The sequence below is a fragment of the Argentina silus genome, assembly GCF_951799395.1.
Source record: "Argentina silus genome assembly, chromosome: 3".
Taxonomy (NCBI): Eukaryota; Metazoa; Chordata; class Actinopteri; order Argentiniformes; family Argentinidae; genus Argentina; species Argentina silus.
The window spans coordinates 26,009,963-26,027,356 of record NC_139657.1 but is presented as its reverse complement, the minus strand read 5'-3'; the positions used below and the strand labels follow the sequence as shown (position 1 = coordinate 26,027,356).

At 39.6% G+C, this 17,394-nt stretch overlaps 1 protein-coding gene across 3 annotated transcripts; it reads left to right on the top strand.

Annotated features, from left to right (window-relative positions):
• Positions 1–12,469: 12,469 nt before the first annotated feature.
• snx20 (sorting nexin 20) lies at positions 12,470–15,520 on the top strand. Of its 3 annotated transcripts, XM_083667179.1 has the most exons (5): positions 12,502–12,606; positions 13,568–13,705; positions 14,051–14,223; positions 14,517–14,653; positions 14,843–15,520. In XM_083667179.1, exons 3-5 carry the CDS (start codon positions 14,067–14,069, stop codon positions 15,512–15,514), a joined length of 966 nt encoding a protein of 321 aa, XP_083523305.1. In that variant the 5' UTR covers positions 12,502–12,606; positions 13,568–13,705; positions 14,051–14,066; the 3' UTR covers positions 15,515–15,520. The 3 variants fall into 3 exon arrangements, with proteins under 3 accessions (XP_083523307.1, XP_083523305.1, XP_083523306.1); XM_083667181.1 differs by lacking the exon at positions 13,568–13,705 and having other exon boundaries at positions 12,470–12,606; XM_083667180.1 differs by lacking the exon at positions 12,502–12,606 and having other exon boundaries at positions 13,107–13,705.
• Positions 15,521–17,394: the final 1,874 nt, after the last annotated feature.

Sequence of the window (17,394 nt, the reverse complement as noted above, 5' to 3'; positions counted from 1 at the left end):
AGAACTGGATACAATGCACTCAACAGCTTACTTTAAAAACTCATCACAGGCAAACAAATGTGCTTTTCTAATCATTGCATATTTCACTTCAAAACTGCTGATGTCAGCATGCTGTTTGCAAGATGGCATTTCCTTTGTAAGCATTTGAACAGTGATCATCGCACTTTTGTTACAGTGACAATGGAAATATTCAATAACAGAAGACCTGCCAAATCTGCGGCGGGGTGAAAATCTCTCCCCCACCAAACCCGACTGTCTGTTGATAACATTGTGATTATGCCTTTGTTGTCGGACGTGCCTATTGCACAGATCATTTCTGATCATAAAGCTGGGTCAACCCTTTCATAGCGACCCAGCGCATTTGTGCCTGTCTTTCTAGAGAGAGGTTGGCGGCAGCTTTAGCCATGTCCGCATTTTCATCCGTTCACATCAACGCCCTAATATCAGGCTTAGTTACTATAGCAGCCTCTCAGCGTCAGTTTGACAAGAACTGTCCTATAATCTGTATCTGTATTGTTATATCATGCTATTGACGATCAGCTATTAAAACATGAGTCGGTCCTCTGAGTTGTTCATAATTTTTTGATTCATGTTCTCTGCTTGCTGTGATTTGCATATGTCCACAAATCATCTCATGAATTAAATATTTTATGAATGAAGCCGTTATGTTGTGTCTCAATCAAAATCTAAATGGCTTCATGTAACAGGCATTAAGTGTATCTCAGTGTGCCTCTTAACTGATGTTTAAAGTTGAGATGATCTTGAATGTCTTCTTGATTTATGCATTTAGCAGTCACTAGCAAATAGCACTGTTATGTCGATCTGACGATGCTCTTCTCTCTGTCATCGCTCAAACGATCACCTCAGCTTTAATCATACACATCACTGCCCTCATCATAAGGTCTTAGCCCTCGATATATACTGGTGTGTTAACAAACACATCCTTTTCTCGTCTTATAGCTTGTATCCCAGCACCTTTCACTGCAGTAACTGAACTCTCAATAGATATAACCTTTCTGGTGACATCTCTTGATCATATTAGCCTACTGTCTACATGCTAATGCCAGTACCTCCATGTATGTCAATCAATGTCAATCTGGTCTCTTAATGTTGCTTTTGGCTGACTAGGCCAAAAACATGCCAATATCGAATATATAAACCCTTATTATTCCATGTCATGTGCACCAATGTACCCTCTCTCTCCAAGTGACAGTGTCTCACTTGGAGAGAGGTGTAGTCTGTAGGGGAGACCGAGGGCAATTTTACCATGTTTTGAAATTAATTTTACTCCTCAGAGACCACTCAACCTAGACCAGTCATTTTTTGATATCAGAAATGTAGCTGTCTACTAGTCATTCATAAACGTGTAGGACTCTAAAGAGTACGCTTGGATCACATTGATTTTAATCCAAAAACTATGATCTTACCAGTGGCAGCTGGTGCCGTTTTTTGGCCTTATTTATATGACAGCATTGGATGGCTTTTGGATGACTGCATTCATATTCCATTCACCCAGCTCAATGTAACATTGATAAGTTTAACATTGATAAGCTATGACATACCCAGCCCGGGCATGATATGAGAATTTGCCCACCCTATATCCATCATGAGGTTACATCCTAGCCTACATATAAAAGTTTATACCACTACACAGGAGGAGAGATAGATTGGCGTTATCAAGGTGTCAGTGATACATGTAATACCACCTTGCACACTCTTAGTTCACTTTCATAGCAGCCACATACAGCATCATCACGCGCTCTTCTCCTCTCACCTCTTCCCTTCGCCTGGGAACTTCAGTGCACAAAAGCTGTCTGTGACCAGGTGCAAAAACCTCTACACTAACCGCTACACAGCATACACCATTGTCACCATTTTAACGATAGTTTAGAAACTGAGAACTAATGCGATTAACCTACAATTCCAATCAATGTTTACAATCACAGAAACAGCAAGAGGTTACACTGGTGGGCCCGGTGCCAATACATTATAAAACTGAAAGCTTACCTTGAATCGGAGGAGTTGCAATTGGATAGCTTTAGCCAGCTAGCTAATATAAAAAGCATTCATTTGTTAGTCAGGTTGATGAGTAGGCAAAATAAGCTATCATTATCTAAGAACAAAAGATTTTTACAAAAATACGGTTTGTATATATGCCATCCAAAGCGACATACATTGCAGTGAGTGCATATATTTCAGTATATATGGTCCCAGTGGGAATCAAACCCACAACCTAAGCATTGTTACCGCCATGCTCTACCAACTGAGCCACAGAGGTTTGTGTGAGCTGTTTGAGTGCATTTTATGCAGCCGAATCGAGCACATTTACAGTTTTTATTTATTTAATCAAAATTCAAGGGAGAACCATCCTCCTCTTCCTCAATGGACTAGCCTCCACTGGATGTTACATTGGATGTTACATTGGATGTTACATGGGCCAGATCTAATATTGGAGTGGCACATATGGCTGAGTGCCTGAAACGGCAAGTATTATTTCGGCCAGACCTGGTGTAAATGTGGTTGACCAGTTCTGCATGAGAGTTGACATTTTGCTCATGGTCCAGCTCTGTTATGAGGAATGTGGCCCTGATATGTCCTGTAGTTACTGTTCCATCTTTGGTCTAAATGTGGGGGGCCAGTACTCATCAAAACCAGATGAGATGAGAAACATACCATATGAAGAAATCTAAACTCATCTCATTTGATTTTGATGAGTCTGTCAGTGGCCAGTAAATGTCCCAGACTAAGATTACTTGGCAAGAGGCCGAAGGCTAGGCTGCTTATGCAGTTGTTTAGATTGCTGTGTTGCTGGTAAGCTGGGTAGCTAAGTGTTCTTATAATTAGTCATTCACTTTTCAAGTCCTAAAGGTCTTTTCATCATTGTCTTAAATGTTCTTCAGTTAAACTGTAGTTAACCTGACTAGAATGTATTTTGTTCATTTTTGATCTGCCGTTAAGTTTAATAAATATCCAGCGCAGCCTGGATTTGAGTCTCTATTTGGTAAGTGTGTTGTGTGTTGAGTCTCTGAATTGTGTCGGTACTGCCCTCCAAAGTGCTCAAACTGTTTGCGTCCCTTAAATGATAGGTTTGTGATATTTAATGTTAGAATCAGATGGATCTTTATTTGGAAAGTTGTCTTTGGGCCAGGAGACTTAATTCATGACATGTTGCAACTTGGAAACTCTGATATTTCCAACTTGGAAAGTCATTGTAGGAAGATGATACGGGAGTTTCCCACTTGGAGAGTATCAGAACCAACGAATGGGAAGCACTACACAAATAACTGACGTTAATTTTAACTCTTGAGGTTCCGAGTATGGATTTGTTTAAACTACTGTTAACATCAGCTAATTTGATCCCCCGCTAACAAATACAAATAGGGGCATTCAACCAAGTTTTAAACTGCACAACCAAATCTACTCAAATTGCATCAAATTAAATATTTGGTTACAAGTGAATTGGCCACAAATTTGAAACTTGGTCAGTATTTCCATAACACATTTTTTGTTAGCAACGGCTACAATTGGCTATTTCCACAAATATGAATGATTACATTTATCCTGTTGATGCATACCTGGGCCTGTTATGGTTGCCATCAGTTAATCTTGGTCACAATACAACCATACGTGGGCCTGATCTGGTTGCAGTACAGTTGCCAGATCTTGACCACAATTTGAGTAGAACAGGGACAGATCTGGTTGCCATGACTAAGCCAGGCCGTTGCCACAAATGAGCCAAGCCTGAGCCAGAAGTGGACCATGAAAAGGCCAGCATGTGGATGTGGCCCAGTAACCACTTGGAATGATGGTCCAGAATTGGGCCAGGTTTGGTTTCCAAAATTAAGCCAGTCCTTTTCTACAAATAGGCCAAGCCTGGGCAGGAATGTTGATGTGGCCTAGGTACAACTTTGTTCCCTGGGCCTGAAGTGGACCAGCTCTGGTGGCCATACCTAAGCCCAATCATCACCATGAAAATGCCAAATATTAGCCAACGTGTGGATGTGGCCCAGTTATCACTTGGAATTTGTAGCCAACAGAACAGTAATCATAATGACACAAGTTAGGATTCATAAATATAACACCTTAAGACACCATCAAAAAAGTTAAATTTCCCCCTTAAAAACTGCTTTTCCCAATAAAGGGATTTGATTTCATGCAGAGAGTAAACTTAACTGTGCATGTACTGAGTGAATTTCATCTCTCTAAATTGTTTCTGATTGGAGAAAAGCAGGGTGTTACAATTGACTGCTGTTACATTTGTCCCCGGTCTCCCCTACAGGCTACCTAACCCTCAGGGCTGGCTAGTTCTGTGTCCACCTGAATATCACTCAGCACCTGTCATCTTAGCCTCATATCCCAACTCAACACCTGATCTCCACTCGCTCATGCACAGCAGCCTCCTGCATACATGTTTTCATAAATGATTATGGCCAGCCTCTGGCTAAGAAGTAGACTATGCACCTGGATGTTATTCCTCTGGGCAATGTTTCTTTTCTAGTAAACTTATGTGTTTTTCTCCATTTTGATGTACAAAAGACATGACAGTGTTTCATTTTGTCTAGCAGCCCTCTGACCTCTAATGTGTACTCGACGATAATTCAGAACACCTGTGTTAAGAGAGTCAACAAATGAATAAAATAAAAGTAGGTGGAAGGGAAGTAGATTTTTTTTCTGCTGCATTTTAATTGGACATGATCTACAGATGGTCAAGTATTTATTAAGTTCTGTTATACAACTTGCTCTGGTTAAGATGAGGGTTACTTGATAGTAAGTTACTTAGTTGAGCAACTGTTAATAGCTGAATATCTATAGGGGGACTCCTAAAGGGGGACTCTCCAAATAAAGTGTTATCTATTTAGATTCATAAAGAAATCTCATTTGGTCTCAGGTGATCTCTTTATAACTACTGTGTAAGGAAAATAGATGCATCCTTCAGCTAAACCAGACTATATAGCATGTATAGAGTTAGCGTGTTAGCTCTTGTACATTTTTGAAAGAATACATTAGGGCTGAAACGATTACTTGAATAACTTGATGACAAAAAATCCTTGATTAGAATTGTCTGCCTCGAGTACTCTATTAATGCGACTCCATAATTTCCGCAATGTGGAAAACTCAGACGGAATCACAGAATTCAGACATAAAAACGGAATTAGGCAATATGGAAAATTGCATTGAAATGATAAGAAAACAACTTTGTGATGTACACATTTGTGATGGTATTCTACCCTGCAACACCCAAATAATTTTGCCGAAATGTCCAGTGTATATACACACGTATGTATGTGTGTGCGTTGTGCACCAACTGTGGAGCTGATTTTATGTGTGTAGCCATTTGTGAACGTTAGCAATGCAGAGACTAGTCTACATTTACATTTACATTAAAAGATGGATAGACTTCTGTCATCTAATAGTATAAACATTCTGTATAAAAGCGTCAGTCAGTACACATTTTAAAGTTGGATGATGTTGTCAAGCATTAAAGATGACATGTACTGATGATGACATATATATATATATATATATATATATATATATATATAGAGAGAGAGAGAGAGAGAGAGAGAGAGAGAGAGATAGATAGATAGATAGATAGGATGAGCCTGGGTAGAGAGTTGGTTGGTTGAGTGATTGAGAGTGGTAGAGTCGTAGAGCAGTTGCAGTAACAAAGGAGCTCACAGAATGTTGGCCTAAATCAACATTCCAACATGTTAACCGGATGAGAGGTTTTGGAATTACAAAAAGCTTAATAGTTTAAAAAGTTGAATAGGTATCAAAAAGCTTTTATTGGAGTTGATCGAGTTTTTGGCACATTTTACAGTTGAAATGGTGTTAATAGCTGACAAGGTGTAGTGGTTCAAAAATCGCATCTTTCAGTTTCCATAGACCTCCATGTTAAAAAATGCACTTGTGGAAAGTTTGATAGTTTAAAAAGTTTAATAGGTATCAACACCAAAAGTTATAGCAGCACAAGTTAGACCTCTCTACACATTTTATAATTGGATTGGTGTGAATAGCTTAAAAGTTGTAGGAGGAGCATGTGGAAGAATTGGAATAATAATAATAATAATAATAATAATAACAACAATAATAATAATAATAATAATAATAATAAGCAAGCTGATGCAAGCCCACCTAATAAGAATAAATATGAGCAAAAACAATAGTTGGACTTGCAAGCTTGCAAGCTGATGCAAGCCCATTAATAAGTATGAGCAATAACAATAGTTGGACCTGCTGAAACAAACCCACTAATAAGTGAAAGTAAAATAAGTAATTGGAATATCAAGAGTTGAACATGCTGATGCAAACCACTAATGACAGAATTCAATTCAGAATTTCTTTTGTTAATTGAATAGACCACTAGACAGGAAAACGATGCACTGGGTGGCACAAAGATTACACTTGGTAAAGCTGAAAATGACTTCAGTGTCCCAGTTCAACAGCATGGTAGAAAAGCGGCAGGTGGCCTAGAGGTTGTGTGTGTGTGTGTGTGTGTGTGTGTGTGTGTGTGTGTGTGTGTGTGTGTGTGTGTGTGTGTGTGTGTGTGTGTGTGTGTGTGTGTGTGTGTGTTGTGTGTGTGTGTGTTGTCTTGGGGGGATGGGAGGTGTGCACGTATCACATTCCTACAATTGATGAGAATTGATTGGGTCAAATAAACAGTCTTCTTCTTCTTCTATGAAAATGACTTCAGTGTCCCAGTTCAACAGCAGGGCCTATGGTTTAATTTTTTACAGTGAATGTTTATATGGTTCATTTGTAGCAGCTATTGTTCTTTCTACTCTTCCAGAAGCACTTGAATTGTAATAATACAGATTAGTATAATTTGATGTGTCATATTTTAATGATTCCAAGTGTAATTTTGAGTTTAAAAAACAGTTTATGAATCAATTATGAATCTGAAATTGGAAAAAAATCAAACAGATTTTATAGGGCCCCTGTCATGAGCCCGCAGTTGCTGCATGTCTGCAGTGTGGTGCGTATGATGATAGATATTTTTACGAACTATACATTGACCATCCGGACCCAAACCCAGAGGGGGGGGTTGTAAATGACATTGGGTAAAATAAGCATAGGCATGTGTCGATGTTTCTAAGCTGCAAAGGCTATAGCCTACCTAATTTATTATTTTTTCTCAATAAAGCATTTTAAAAGTGGTGTTATCGCACATTTTTTCAATCCAATTACCCTGTCAAAATAATCCACGGAACTTGATTCCAAAAATATTTCATAGTTGCAGCCCTAAAATACATTAAATGTTTATGAATACATTACAGAATGTAATGTTGTTTTTGATTGTTTGTCCTTTAGCTTTGCAAGTCTGGTTCAGTCAGGTCAATGGTAGTTTTGTTTCAGTTAGGGCATAATGTACAGGGACTCTTACAGTGACAGTAGTTCTTTCAGCAAGAGTTAGAATGTAGTCGCTGAAAAGTAATAGCTAAATGTCTGCTGTGATATGTGTCATAGAAGAGAGACAGAGGATTTGAGGAGGCTGTAAATGAGGGTAGAGAGGTGCTGAGAGAGGTGAAACACTGCTGTTCACAAGGCACTGATCCTCCCCAAGAGGAGAGAGAAAAGAGAGGAAGATCACCTGGGCTCTACTGAGATTAAGAGAGAGAGAGAGAGAGAAACAAAGAGAGAGAAAGACACAGAGAGAGAGAGACAGACAGATACAAAAATAAAGATTCAATATCAGAATTCAGACTACACACATATATTCTGCTGGTTTACTTGACAATAGTCCTGTGGGGAGTTGTGGAAATAATGCAATGATGTCATAGCAAGCATGTCATGGCATATCCGAGTCAGCCCATGTTATAGACACAGCTGTGGGGATAGAATACACCATTTTCACTTTCACACATGTCCATTATTATTATTTGAAATAACAGAGACCGTACAGAGACAGTGTGAACTGCAGCCTAATAGATATCCATTGTTGAGGGCTGATATGACCCATCTTTAATGTTTGGACTATTCAGGGTGATTCTAAGCTTAGTATTATGGGCTTTTCTCATATTCTCATTCTCATATGAGGTATGCAACAGTATCTCAATCGGTTTTACAGTCAAACTTCATCATTTCAGCCTTTTTGTTTCAAATGCACCATATGTCTCTGCTGACCCTGTTCAAGCAGGCTAATATCCGTTGTTTTGGGGTTATTACAGCCCAGTCCCAAAGTCAAGTATGAAGTGTACAATGACAAACACACGCTGCCTCACCTACTATCTGCCCCACCTATTATCAGTAACCTGTAATATAAATATGCAAATCCATTGCTTTGACATTTACAATCCTCACTTGAGGCTATTCATCTCCCTAAAGATTTAATATGCATGTGGAAGAAGGGACCATGCATCATCGCATGTCATGTTGAAACCAAATATTAATCAATTGCGAGGTCTGAATTGGCCCATAGCTGGCTGATGTACAGCAAGGCCATAGACTGAATTCTGATTGTACATATTCAGCTGTTTTCGATGTCACATGACGATTCAGCTATGGCATTAAAATGTATTTAGGGCCAAGAGCTGCCCTTATCACTCCATAGAACGGTCAGACACAGAGCCCATATCTGTTCTGGGATCAGACATGGGCCTCACCACAGCGTGCAACCATTTAACCTTGACTGGACATGCCACTTAAACACACACCTATATGAAGATGTATGCAAGTCTCTATATGCAGAAAGAAACAGGAGCAGATATGCAGACAATAGTTATTCTCATCACTAAGATCATCACGTTATTATGAACTACTCAACATCCCTTAATCCTAGGTTATTAGGATTATTAATGTAAAGATTTGAGTTTTCATGTACTTAATTTACCTTCATGCTATGTTTGACCCACTTGCCAGGCCATCATTGTAAATAAGGATGTGTTCTTAACCTGCCAGGTTAAATAAAGGTTAAATAAATAAAGAAGTTGCAGATACTGTAAATGTGTAGGAGACCAAACATGTATTTAATAGGAAGATATCGTAAAACCTTTCTATCAGATTGCTTTGTTAAGATCTAATGTAAGCCACATACTGTAAATACATTGTCATACTGTTGGCCTAAACTACGAGCTATCATTAGACTCTGTGCTGCTGACTTCATGGGTGTCTGACATTGTCTCTGGAACAGCTGTGTAACACTGCCCTTGGAACAGCTGGACTGTGTTGGACAGTTGACTCTGACTATGAGTTCTGCTCCCCGCACGCTGCCCACCTGGCACACTCTGGCACGCCATTGTTCCGAAATTATTAAGTTAATTTAGGAAATGAAGAAGTTACAGCTGGTTGACATGATAGTAACTGATGAACCATTGTGTGTGTGGTGTGTGGTGCGTGCCTACATATGTGTGTGTGTGTGTTAGTGTGTGACTCAGCAACTCCAAATATAATCATTTGCATTTACCAGATAGAGTATGGTAAATGTTGAAATGTGAAAAACTGTATTGTTGACGTTGCAAAATCATCAAAATCATTTGAACTAGCAAAAGTCTTTGTTGTTTTTAATGGCAAATACTCAATTATTTCAATATAAAATGAAGATGCTTCATCGTTGAATTTAAAAATGTTATGTATTTGTACAGTATATACAGTACCGTCTCCCTCAACTTTCCTATTGTTAAGGTTGTCCGGGATATAGAATAGAGATAGTTCTGTACAATAAAGTCAATGTATCATGGACCAATTTACAATGATAAAAGTGAATGTTTTGTATGAACTGGATGAAAATGTAACAAGGAATGTGTCGTAATTATTCTGTGCACAGTCATAGCAGCGTGCACCATCACATAGTACAGTTGGTAGCAGGTGTAGTTTGAGTGCTGAAAGGTGGATTCAATGGAGCTGACAGCACATGCAGTACATGATGTACACAACACTTTTCTGTCTCAGCTTTGATAGTGTTGGGACTGCCCACTTGCCTTGCTGCTGTATTCATCTGTTAGCCAAGCCACACTTTTTCACCATGAGCAGTAGTCTATCCATGTTATCCAGAGACACCTTAGAGGCTTTACCCACCACAGGGCCTACCCCAACCATACAGTTCTGGTGCTGGCTCAGATATTTAGTTTAATTTAAAGGACTGTTGATTATGGTGGATGTGTAACCAGGCCAGCACAGTACAGCTCAGCTTGGTTCAGCTCGGTCGTGTGATTAGGGTATTTGCGTCTCTCTCAACTGTTCTTAACCTTCTGCAAGGGCCCACTGGCATCACTCATGACTTTGTCTGACATTTATTTTTAAATGGACCATACTAGCAACTGACAATTGTTTTTTTGCTCAAAATGCATTATGAGTCCAGACGGAATGACTACCATAAACACAAACACACATTTGTACACATGTTTATTTTGGTCAACAGCGCCTTATCCATTAGCAATATTGCCCTCATAAACATTAAATTGATTGAGTGTACCACTACTCAATCTCCAAATACGTCTGACATTTCAACCTGACCTTTGAGTTACAGGATTGTCATCTCATCAACTCGATCACATTTCTGTTTCATAAAGTGATATTTTATACCCTGGGTGACTGATTTAAGGCCTAAACGTGACTGTCATGTTTACTCTGACACAACAAGTTTATTACTATTTATCAAACTCAATATCAGACCATGCAAATACCTGACATTCTTCTGATAGGTATAGGTGTGATGACTTCGACAAATAGTCATGAAAAGTCTGTTACTGATTGAAACAGTTTACAGTTTACTGCTCACCACTTGTGTTACATGAAATAAAGCTGATTTGAAATGATAGCTTTCATTATCACTTCAGCTCGCAGGCCAAGATCCACAATGGAACTGTAGCACACTGTACATGCTGACCTCAGAACAAGACGTTATACCCAATCACTTGTACAAACAGACAGAAATGAGATACCATTGTTTTCTCACAAGCTGTCATTTATATGCTAGGGACTGTATTAGACACTAGCTTTCACAGAGTGGGGATTGTTTCATACAGAGACAGGAGTTATAGGGCTGACGACAGAGGTCATCTCCATATGACACAGTTTCCTTCGGAATGATATACTGCAGTTTGGGATTAAGTCGATGTAGCCGTATCTCAATATTGAGGTGAATAATATTCACTGGCCAATAATTAGCACGCAGGAATGGCAATATATGTTTTATATTTCAAGGGTATTGACGGTTTCTTGCAGGCATGTGTTATCTACAAAGTACATTGATGCACTGTTTGTTTTCATTTCTTAAAAGAGAAATGCCCAAGAGATCACTCCAGGGCCCTGCATACCTGACCTTTTATTCATTGCAGCGGCAATAGAAGTACACACAAAACCTGGGATGTACATGGGATATGTCAGCTCCATAGCTGTCTTTGTATCCTCTAAAATAGAAGGGATATGCACTTTTCTTTGTATTCTGTGATAAAAAAGCACTATGCAAGTGAGAGAGAAGGTCATCATGCATTGTCTACTCATGACAAAACAATGACACAGCCCAGACTTCCCTTCATGCAAATAAAAATGCACAATGTATATAATATGGCACTATCTTAGTTATTTCTGTTTAAGTGTATTATCAAGATCCTGAAGATGCAAACACATTTAAATGCAAACCTGGAATTAGCAGTGCAGCTTAAACAAAATACTCAAGCAAACTTAGATACAGTGTACAGTACAGAGCAATCCTTTGAACAAGTCTCCCTCCAGAGGACAGAACTGGTATTACTATGTGGTGGGACAGTACAATACTACATCACTGCTCTAGTAAGACTGACGGCTCAAGAATTAGAAGCTCTGTCTACTGACTGCTCAATTTGAAAAGTTCTCCAAGAGAGACACTACTACGATTTGGAAGTCATGTCACCTTAGATAGGTGTGATGACTGGTATACACATATCACACATACATACTGCTTGAGACATGTAAACTCAAGTGTCCCACTAGAACCTTGAGGATGTCCTCTTGACTTAATGGTAGACACTTGTGTCTTCCACATGGGAGACCCAGGTTCAAACCCCAACTGTCACATTGGTGCCGTGACCCGGTTGGGTCTTCTCAAGGAGGGCAAGGTCAAAGGGAGGTGAATGTAGCGGTACTGATTTGGCATCATGCTCTCTTAAAGAGGTAGCCCTGTCTGAGACATGTAAACTCAAGTGTCACCCTTGGACCTTGAGGATGTCCTCTTGTCGTAATGGTAGATGCTTGTGTCTTTCATATGGGAGACTAGACTAACATCGACAATACCTCCTGAGGAATGATAGTTGCCATGTACTGTACAAGGAAGTAAGTAGCATTACAAGCTTCGATTCACTAGGGGAAGTAGAGACAATGGTTAAACCGGCCCAACTAATTACCCACATTTTTTCCACCATTGCTCTGTAGTTTCACTTCCTTCTAGGCCTTTTTTCTCTTCCTCTTGTTTCACTCTTGCATGCATCCTTTTATTAACAAATACACTTCCTTCTCTCTGTATTCTTCCATTACTCTTTTCAGCCAGGGCATGTCAACAACTTTATTCATGCAGTGTGTGTGTGTGTGTGTGTGTGTCTGTGCGTGTGTGCATGTGTGAGGCAACACTGACATTACAAGACACCTTGTCAAGATTTTAAATAACTATACACAAGACCAAGTGGGAAGACGGTAAGAGATTTACCTTACTGGTCATGAGTTAACATTTGTCTATTTGTGTACCGTCCTCATAAAACACAAATGTAAGGACATTTTGAATATATCACAATTGGTTTCTTTCCTAATGATTCTTTATGACTACTGATCTCTTATATCTAAATACAATATGATGGAAACCTATACAAACTTTAATCTAGATTTAATTTGGTCATGAAAAAGATACTTCAAGGAAAGTATTTTTATTTTATTGAAATGTGGCCCCATGTCTAATATACACTATGCCAAATGTGACCCTAACCCTATGGTATGATTCAATCTTCAAAATTGTTTTAGGAATAAATTGCCAACTAGGAACATTGTCCACACATACAACTCTACTGAAAGTTAGCAGAGTTACAGCAGTGAGCCTTAATGTTGGCAACAGCATCTGTCAGTGCCAACTGATAGAGAAGTTATTTAGTTTATGATTACGTCTTTTCACTTTACTTTGTCCTTTACATCATTCACAATATACCATGAATTTGTTCAATTCTAAGGTCATGGGCAAAAAGGGGACACGTGAAGGTCAAGAAGCTAAGCAAGTCACAATCAGACATCTACTGTCTAACTTCTAAAACAGTCATATCTGATGTTATCTTCAAGTCACAGAGCTTCTCTTCACACGTAAAGCCAAATAACCAGAGGAAGAATGACATTCAAACAGTGTGTACAGTGGAGAGGGCTTTTGCTCATCCCATACTTCTAGCCCCTAGACACTTACTGTAGATCTGCCAGGATCAGAGGGATAAAGGCATGATAATTCTTCTATGTGCAGCTTAACTAGAGAACCATGTAGAATAGAATAATATTATATTATAATATTGTTTGTATATCTGCTACAAAATGTGTCCTCTGGATCCAGTATTTTTAAAACGTTTAAGATGAGATGGATCAGAATGATATGGATTCTGTAATCCCCTTTTTTTCTATCCAGGATCAGATCGATCTCGTTGATTTTGAGCCGGTATTTCAGAAAATGATTGGATAGGATGATTCTGAGACAGATACCACAAGATCAAGATCACTGAATCCAGATTTGTTTTGTGCTTTGAATAGGCTACTACTGGGCGAAGTAATGTTACAACATTTCATAATATACACCATTTATCTGACAATCTTATCCAAAGCAACTTATGTTGCAGTGAGTGCATACAATTCAGTATATATGGTCCCAGCGGGAATCAAACCCACTATCTAAGCATTATTAGCACCATGCTCTACCAACTGAGCCACATAGGACCACAGGACCATAAAGGTTAGGATTACCAAATTGGTACCAAATTACCAAATCCCAATCCCAATTATCAGAATGCCATTTTTCAGTTTTGAAATACCCAATTCTAAGATTTAATCCATCAGGCTGAGCTGAATGTCTTATGTATAGCATATTCAATCACTTCCCAATCACTTCCCCTAGAGGCTGATGTGCCCAGATGACTAAGAGGGCACAGTGGGACAGTGAAGAGAAGACTGTGATCATCGCAGATATGCAGCAGTCCAACCCACACCCTGATGCAACACCTGAGAATCTGGACCCACGTTCTGCCTCAAAAGCCAGTTCCGAGGACTATGAAGATCATATTGTTTTCGGTACAAATTGTAGTGTTTGTCATCTGTGTTTTGAATATTCACAACAAGAGGATACTGTATAAAGGACATTTATAGGAGAATATTGTATATTGATGTTTCGGCAACATGGCCCTTTCTCAAGACCAGATATTTTGATTGACCCTTCTTGTGCAAGCAGTAATACAAACCTGTGTGTGTGTGTGTGTGTGTGTGTGTGTGTGTGTGTGTGTGTGTGTCTGTGTGTGTGTGTGTGTGTGTGTGTGTGTGTGTGTGTGTGTGTGTGTGTGTGTGTGTGTGTGTGTGTGGATGACCAGAGTCCAGCTCCTCCAGCATGACCACTAAAGAGCTACAGCAGCATTTGAAAGCAACGAACGACAGATTCCAGCCAGTCAAGATCTTGTTTGAGATCCCCTCTTCAAGAACTATAGAAGAGCCCCTCTCCAAATATGTGGTGAAACACATTTTGACATTTCTCCCTTTAATAAACCATACAACAGCCTCTTCAACCTCACTAACACACACACTAGTTGCCTACAAAACAGTGTGGTGACAAAGTCCAAACTACTGAGCATAATTGGCCATGCGTTCTTCATAGTAGGCTAGTGTGGATATGTGAATGTGTTCTCGGTGTGTTCTTTAGGTGTACCAGGTCGCGGTGATCCGCTCGGGCAGCTACGACCCGCAGCGTGTGTCTGTGGAGCGTCGCTATAGCGACTTTTCCCGCCTCCACCAGCAGCTTCTCGAAGACTTCAGCGAGGAGCTCCAGGAAGTCACCTTTCCCCGGAAACTCCTGACAGGGAATTTCAGGCCTACGCGCATCTCGGAACGCAGCATAGCACTCCGGGACTACCTAGCTGAGCTCTATGCGGTGCGCTGTGTGCGACGTTGTCGTATTTTTCTGGACTTTTTCACTGAGCCGGAGCAGAGGCGGGCATACGGGTTACTACGAGCAGGGCAGTTCAGGGCGGCATTGGCTCTTTTACAGACGGTACTGGAGGTTCAGGAGAAGCTGGAACAGTGGCACAGTCCTGGTCTGCTCGTGCCCACACTGTGTGCCCTCACTGTGTGCTATCGTGACTTGAACGAGCCAGAAGCTGCGTTCATCACAGCACAGAGGGCACTGCCCGCAGTCAGGCGCTATGGGCTAAAACGGTACAGAGGACCGTTGTTGGTAATGGTGGTGAATGTAGGGTACCAGTTGGGGCGGCCTGTAGCACAGCTTCAGGAGGAGTTGACTCAGTTCAGGGATACAGAGAGGGGACTTATGACTGTTCACTCCCTGAAGGAGTTGGTAGTGCAGGAGTTCACCTAGGTCAACAAGCTCACTCTTTAGATTAGTTTGAATAGTTTGATAAGGAAGTGCTTTGGCTCTGTAAATAACTCACCAAGACGAGTTGAAATCCGCAGCTTGTTAAAAAAACAAACAGGACAATGGTTTCCTTCAAAAGTTTATTTTTAATGATGAAGATACAACTTACATTTTTTCACTTGTCACTTTACCATCAGGATCTTAGCTTAACAACTATTCATTCATCTTCATTCCACAAAAATATAATTTGCAAAATTAAAATTTCAATAATTATATGAAAATACAACTTCAATGCAGGGATTGTACATTTGCTGTAGCAGACAATGATAATGGAGAAAAACTAAGAAATTGACATTCAACAAAGCAAACAGCTAAACTGTTCACAGCAATAAATTAACATGATTCAAACAAAAGGAATTTTTGCTTGAAATGTTATTAGTTAGAAATGACAATGACAGTTGGCCATTTTTCTTGCATTTCAACTGGATGTAGGTGGCCAGTTTGTTTAAGAAAAATCTATTAGGTGTTAAAATGAATAAGCACATCAGTAATACATTTCCTGTGAAAAGACAGAAAAAACACATTCTTGAGTCATTATTTGTTCTATTCTAATCGCATAGAATAAAGACGTTTGAATTGGTTCAGAGCTGTAGTAATTGACACAATAACAGGTACAGACAACAGTAAATTTGCATTCCGTTCACAATTTCCTCTTATTGGTCCATATCACTAGTTAAATTAATTCTTAACGTGGAGGTTACACATCCATATACAACTGCATACCAAATGTTTCAGAGGACCAATTCTGGGAGTAACAGCACATTTTAGTGGGAGGGGAGTGTATAAGGACTGCTAACTTAAAGACGAACACTGACCGAACTTGAGGTTTGATATTTTGAGTGAAGAAGTTGTGCTAATTGTCAAAGTGCACTGTATCACTGTATACACATTTCTAAACAAGTTTAAATGCAACTGAACATGAATCAAACATTTTGCATTGTAACATTCTAAACTATCTCTCTAGAAGTTATTTTGAAATGAGTGCCATTTTGATTGGGTGTATTACAGTGTTTACAGTGACTTCAGCACTGTTTAGTCTTTCATGGCCCAGTCAGACTCCTGGCCCCTCCAGTTTCAGTGTTCACAGATATAGGAGAGGGTTGGGCAGACAAACTTACATGAAAGAAGCACCACATTGTCAGCCTATTGGAGGGGTGGGGCCATCATCACATTGCATACACTTATCCAGTCCTTTCAGATCTGTGAACTTTGAAGAGGTCATGTAGAAAGGGGCTATAAACCAAAATGAAACCAAGCTTGTGGCTTCCCCAGATCCATCACTGGTCCAAGGGCACTGGATAAGTGAAAGCAAAATGGTTGAAATCCAAAGACGGTCAAAAGATGTTAAGACTATTAGGATACATTACAATATACTGCGCACAAACTTGGCATTTAACATCTCAACCATCTCTCACACAGGAAAATTGGCAGCTCTAATGCTTTCCATAGAGATACTATTTATAGACTCATATAAATATAATACAAAAATAAATACAAAGAAATACAAATCATTTCTTAATAGGCAAGATAGTGGAGAAGAGATATTTTCATTTAGGAATTTGTTCATACAGGAAGTTGCAAACTGAAGATATTGTGGTTGATACCACAATACATACAACTGTAAGCAATTGCGGTGATTAGACAGTATTGTGAAATGTAGTCATCCAAAAGATCACAAACACCACCACCCCTGGGACGATCCTTTTCTGATATTGTGCTCACATACTGTACATGGTAGCAAGGATCTACTGTATATGCTGATGATTAGAGTTGGCACCTGGAACCAAAACTTGGCCCAGTCCACAATTCTGATGCAGCTGGTG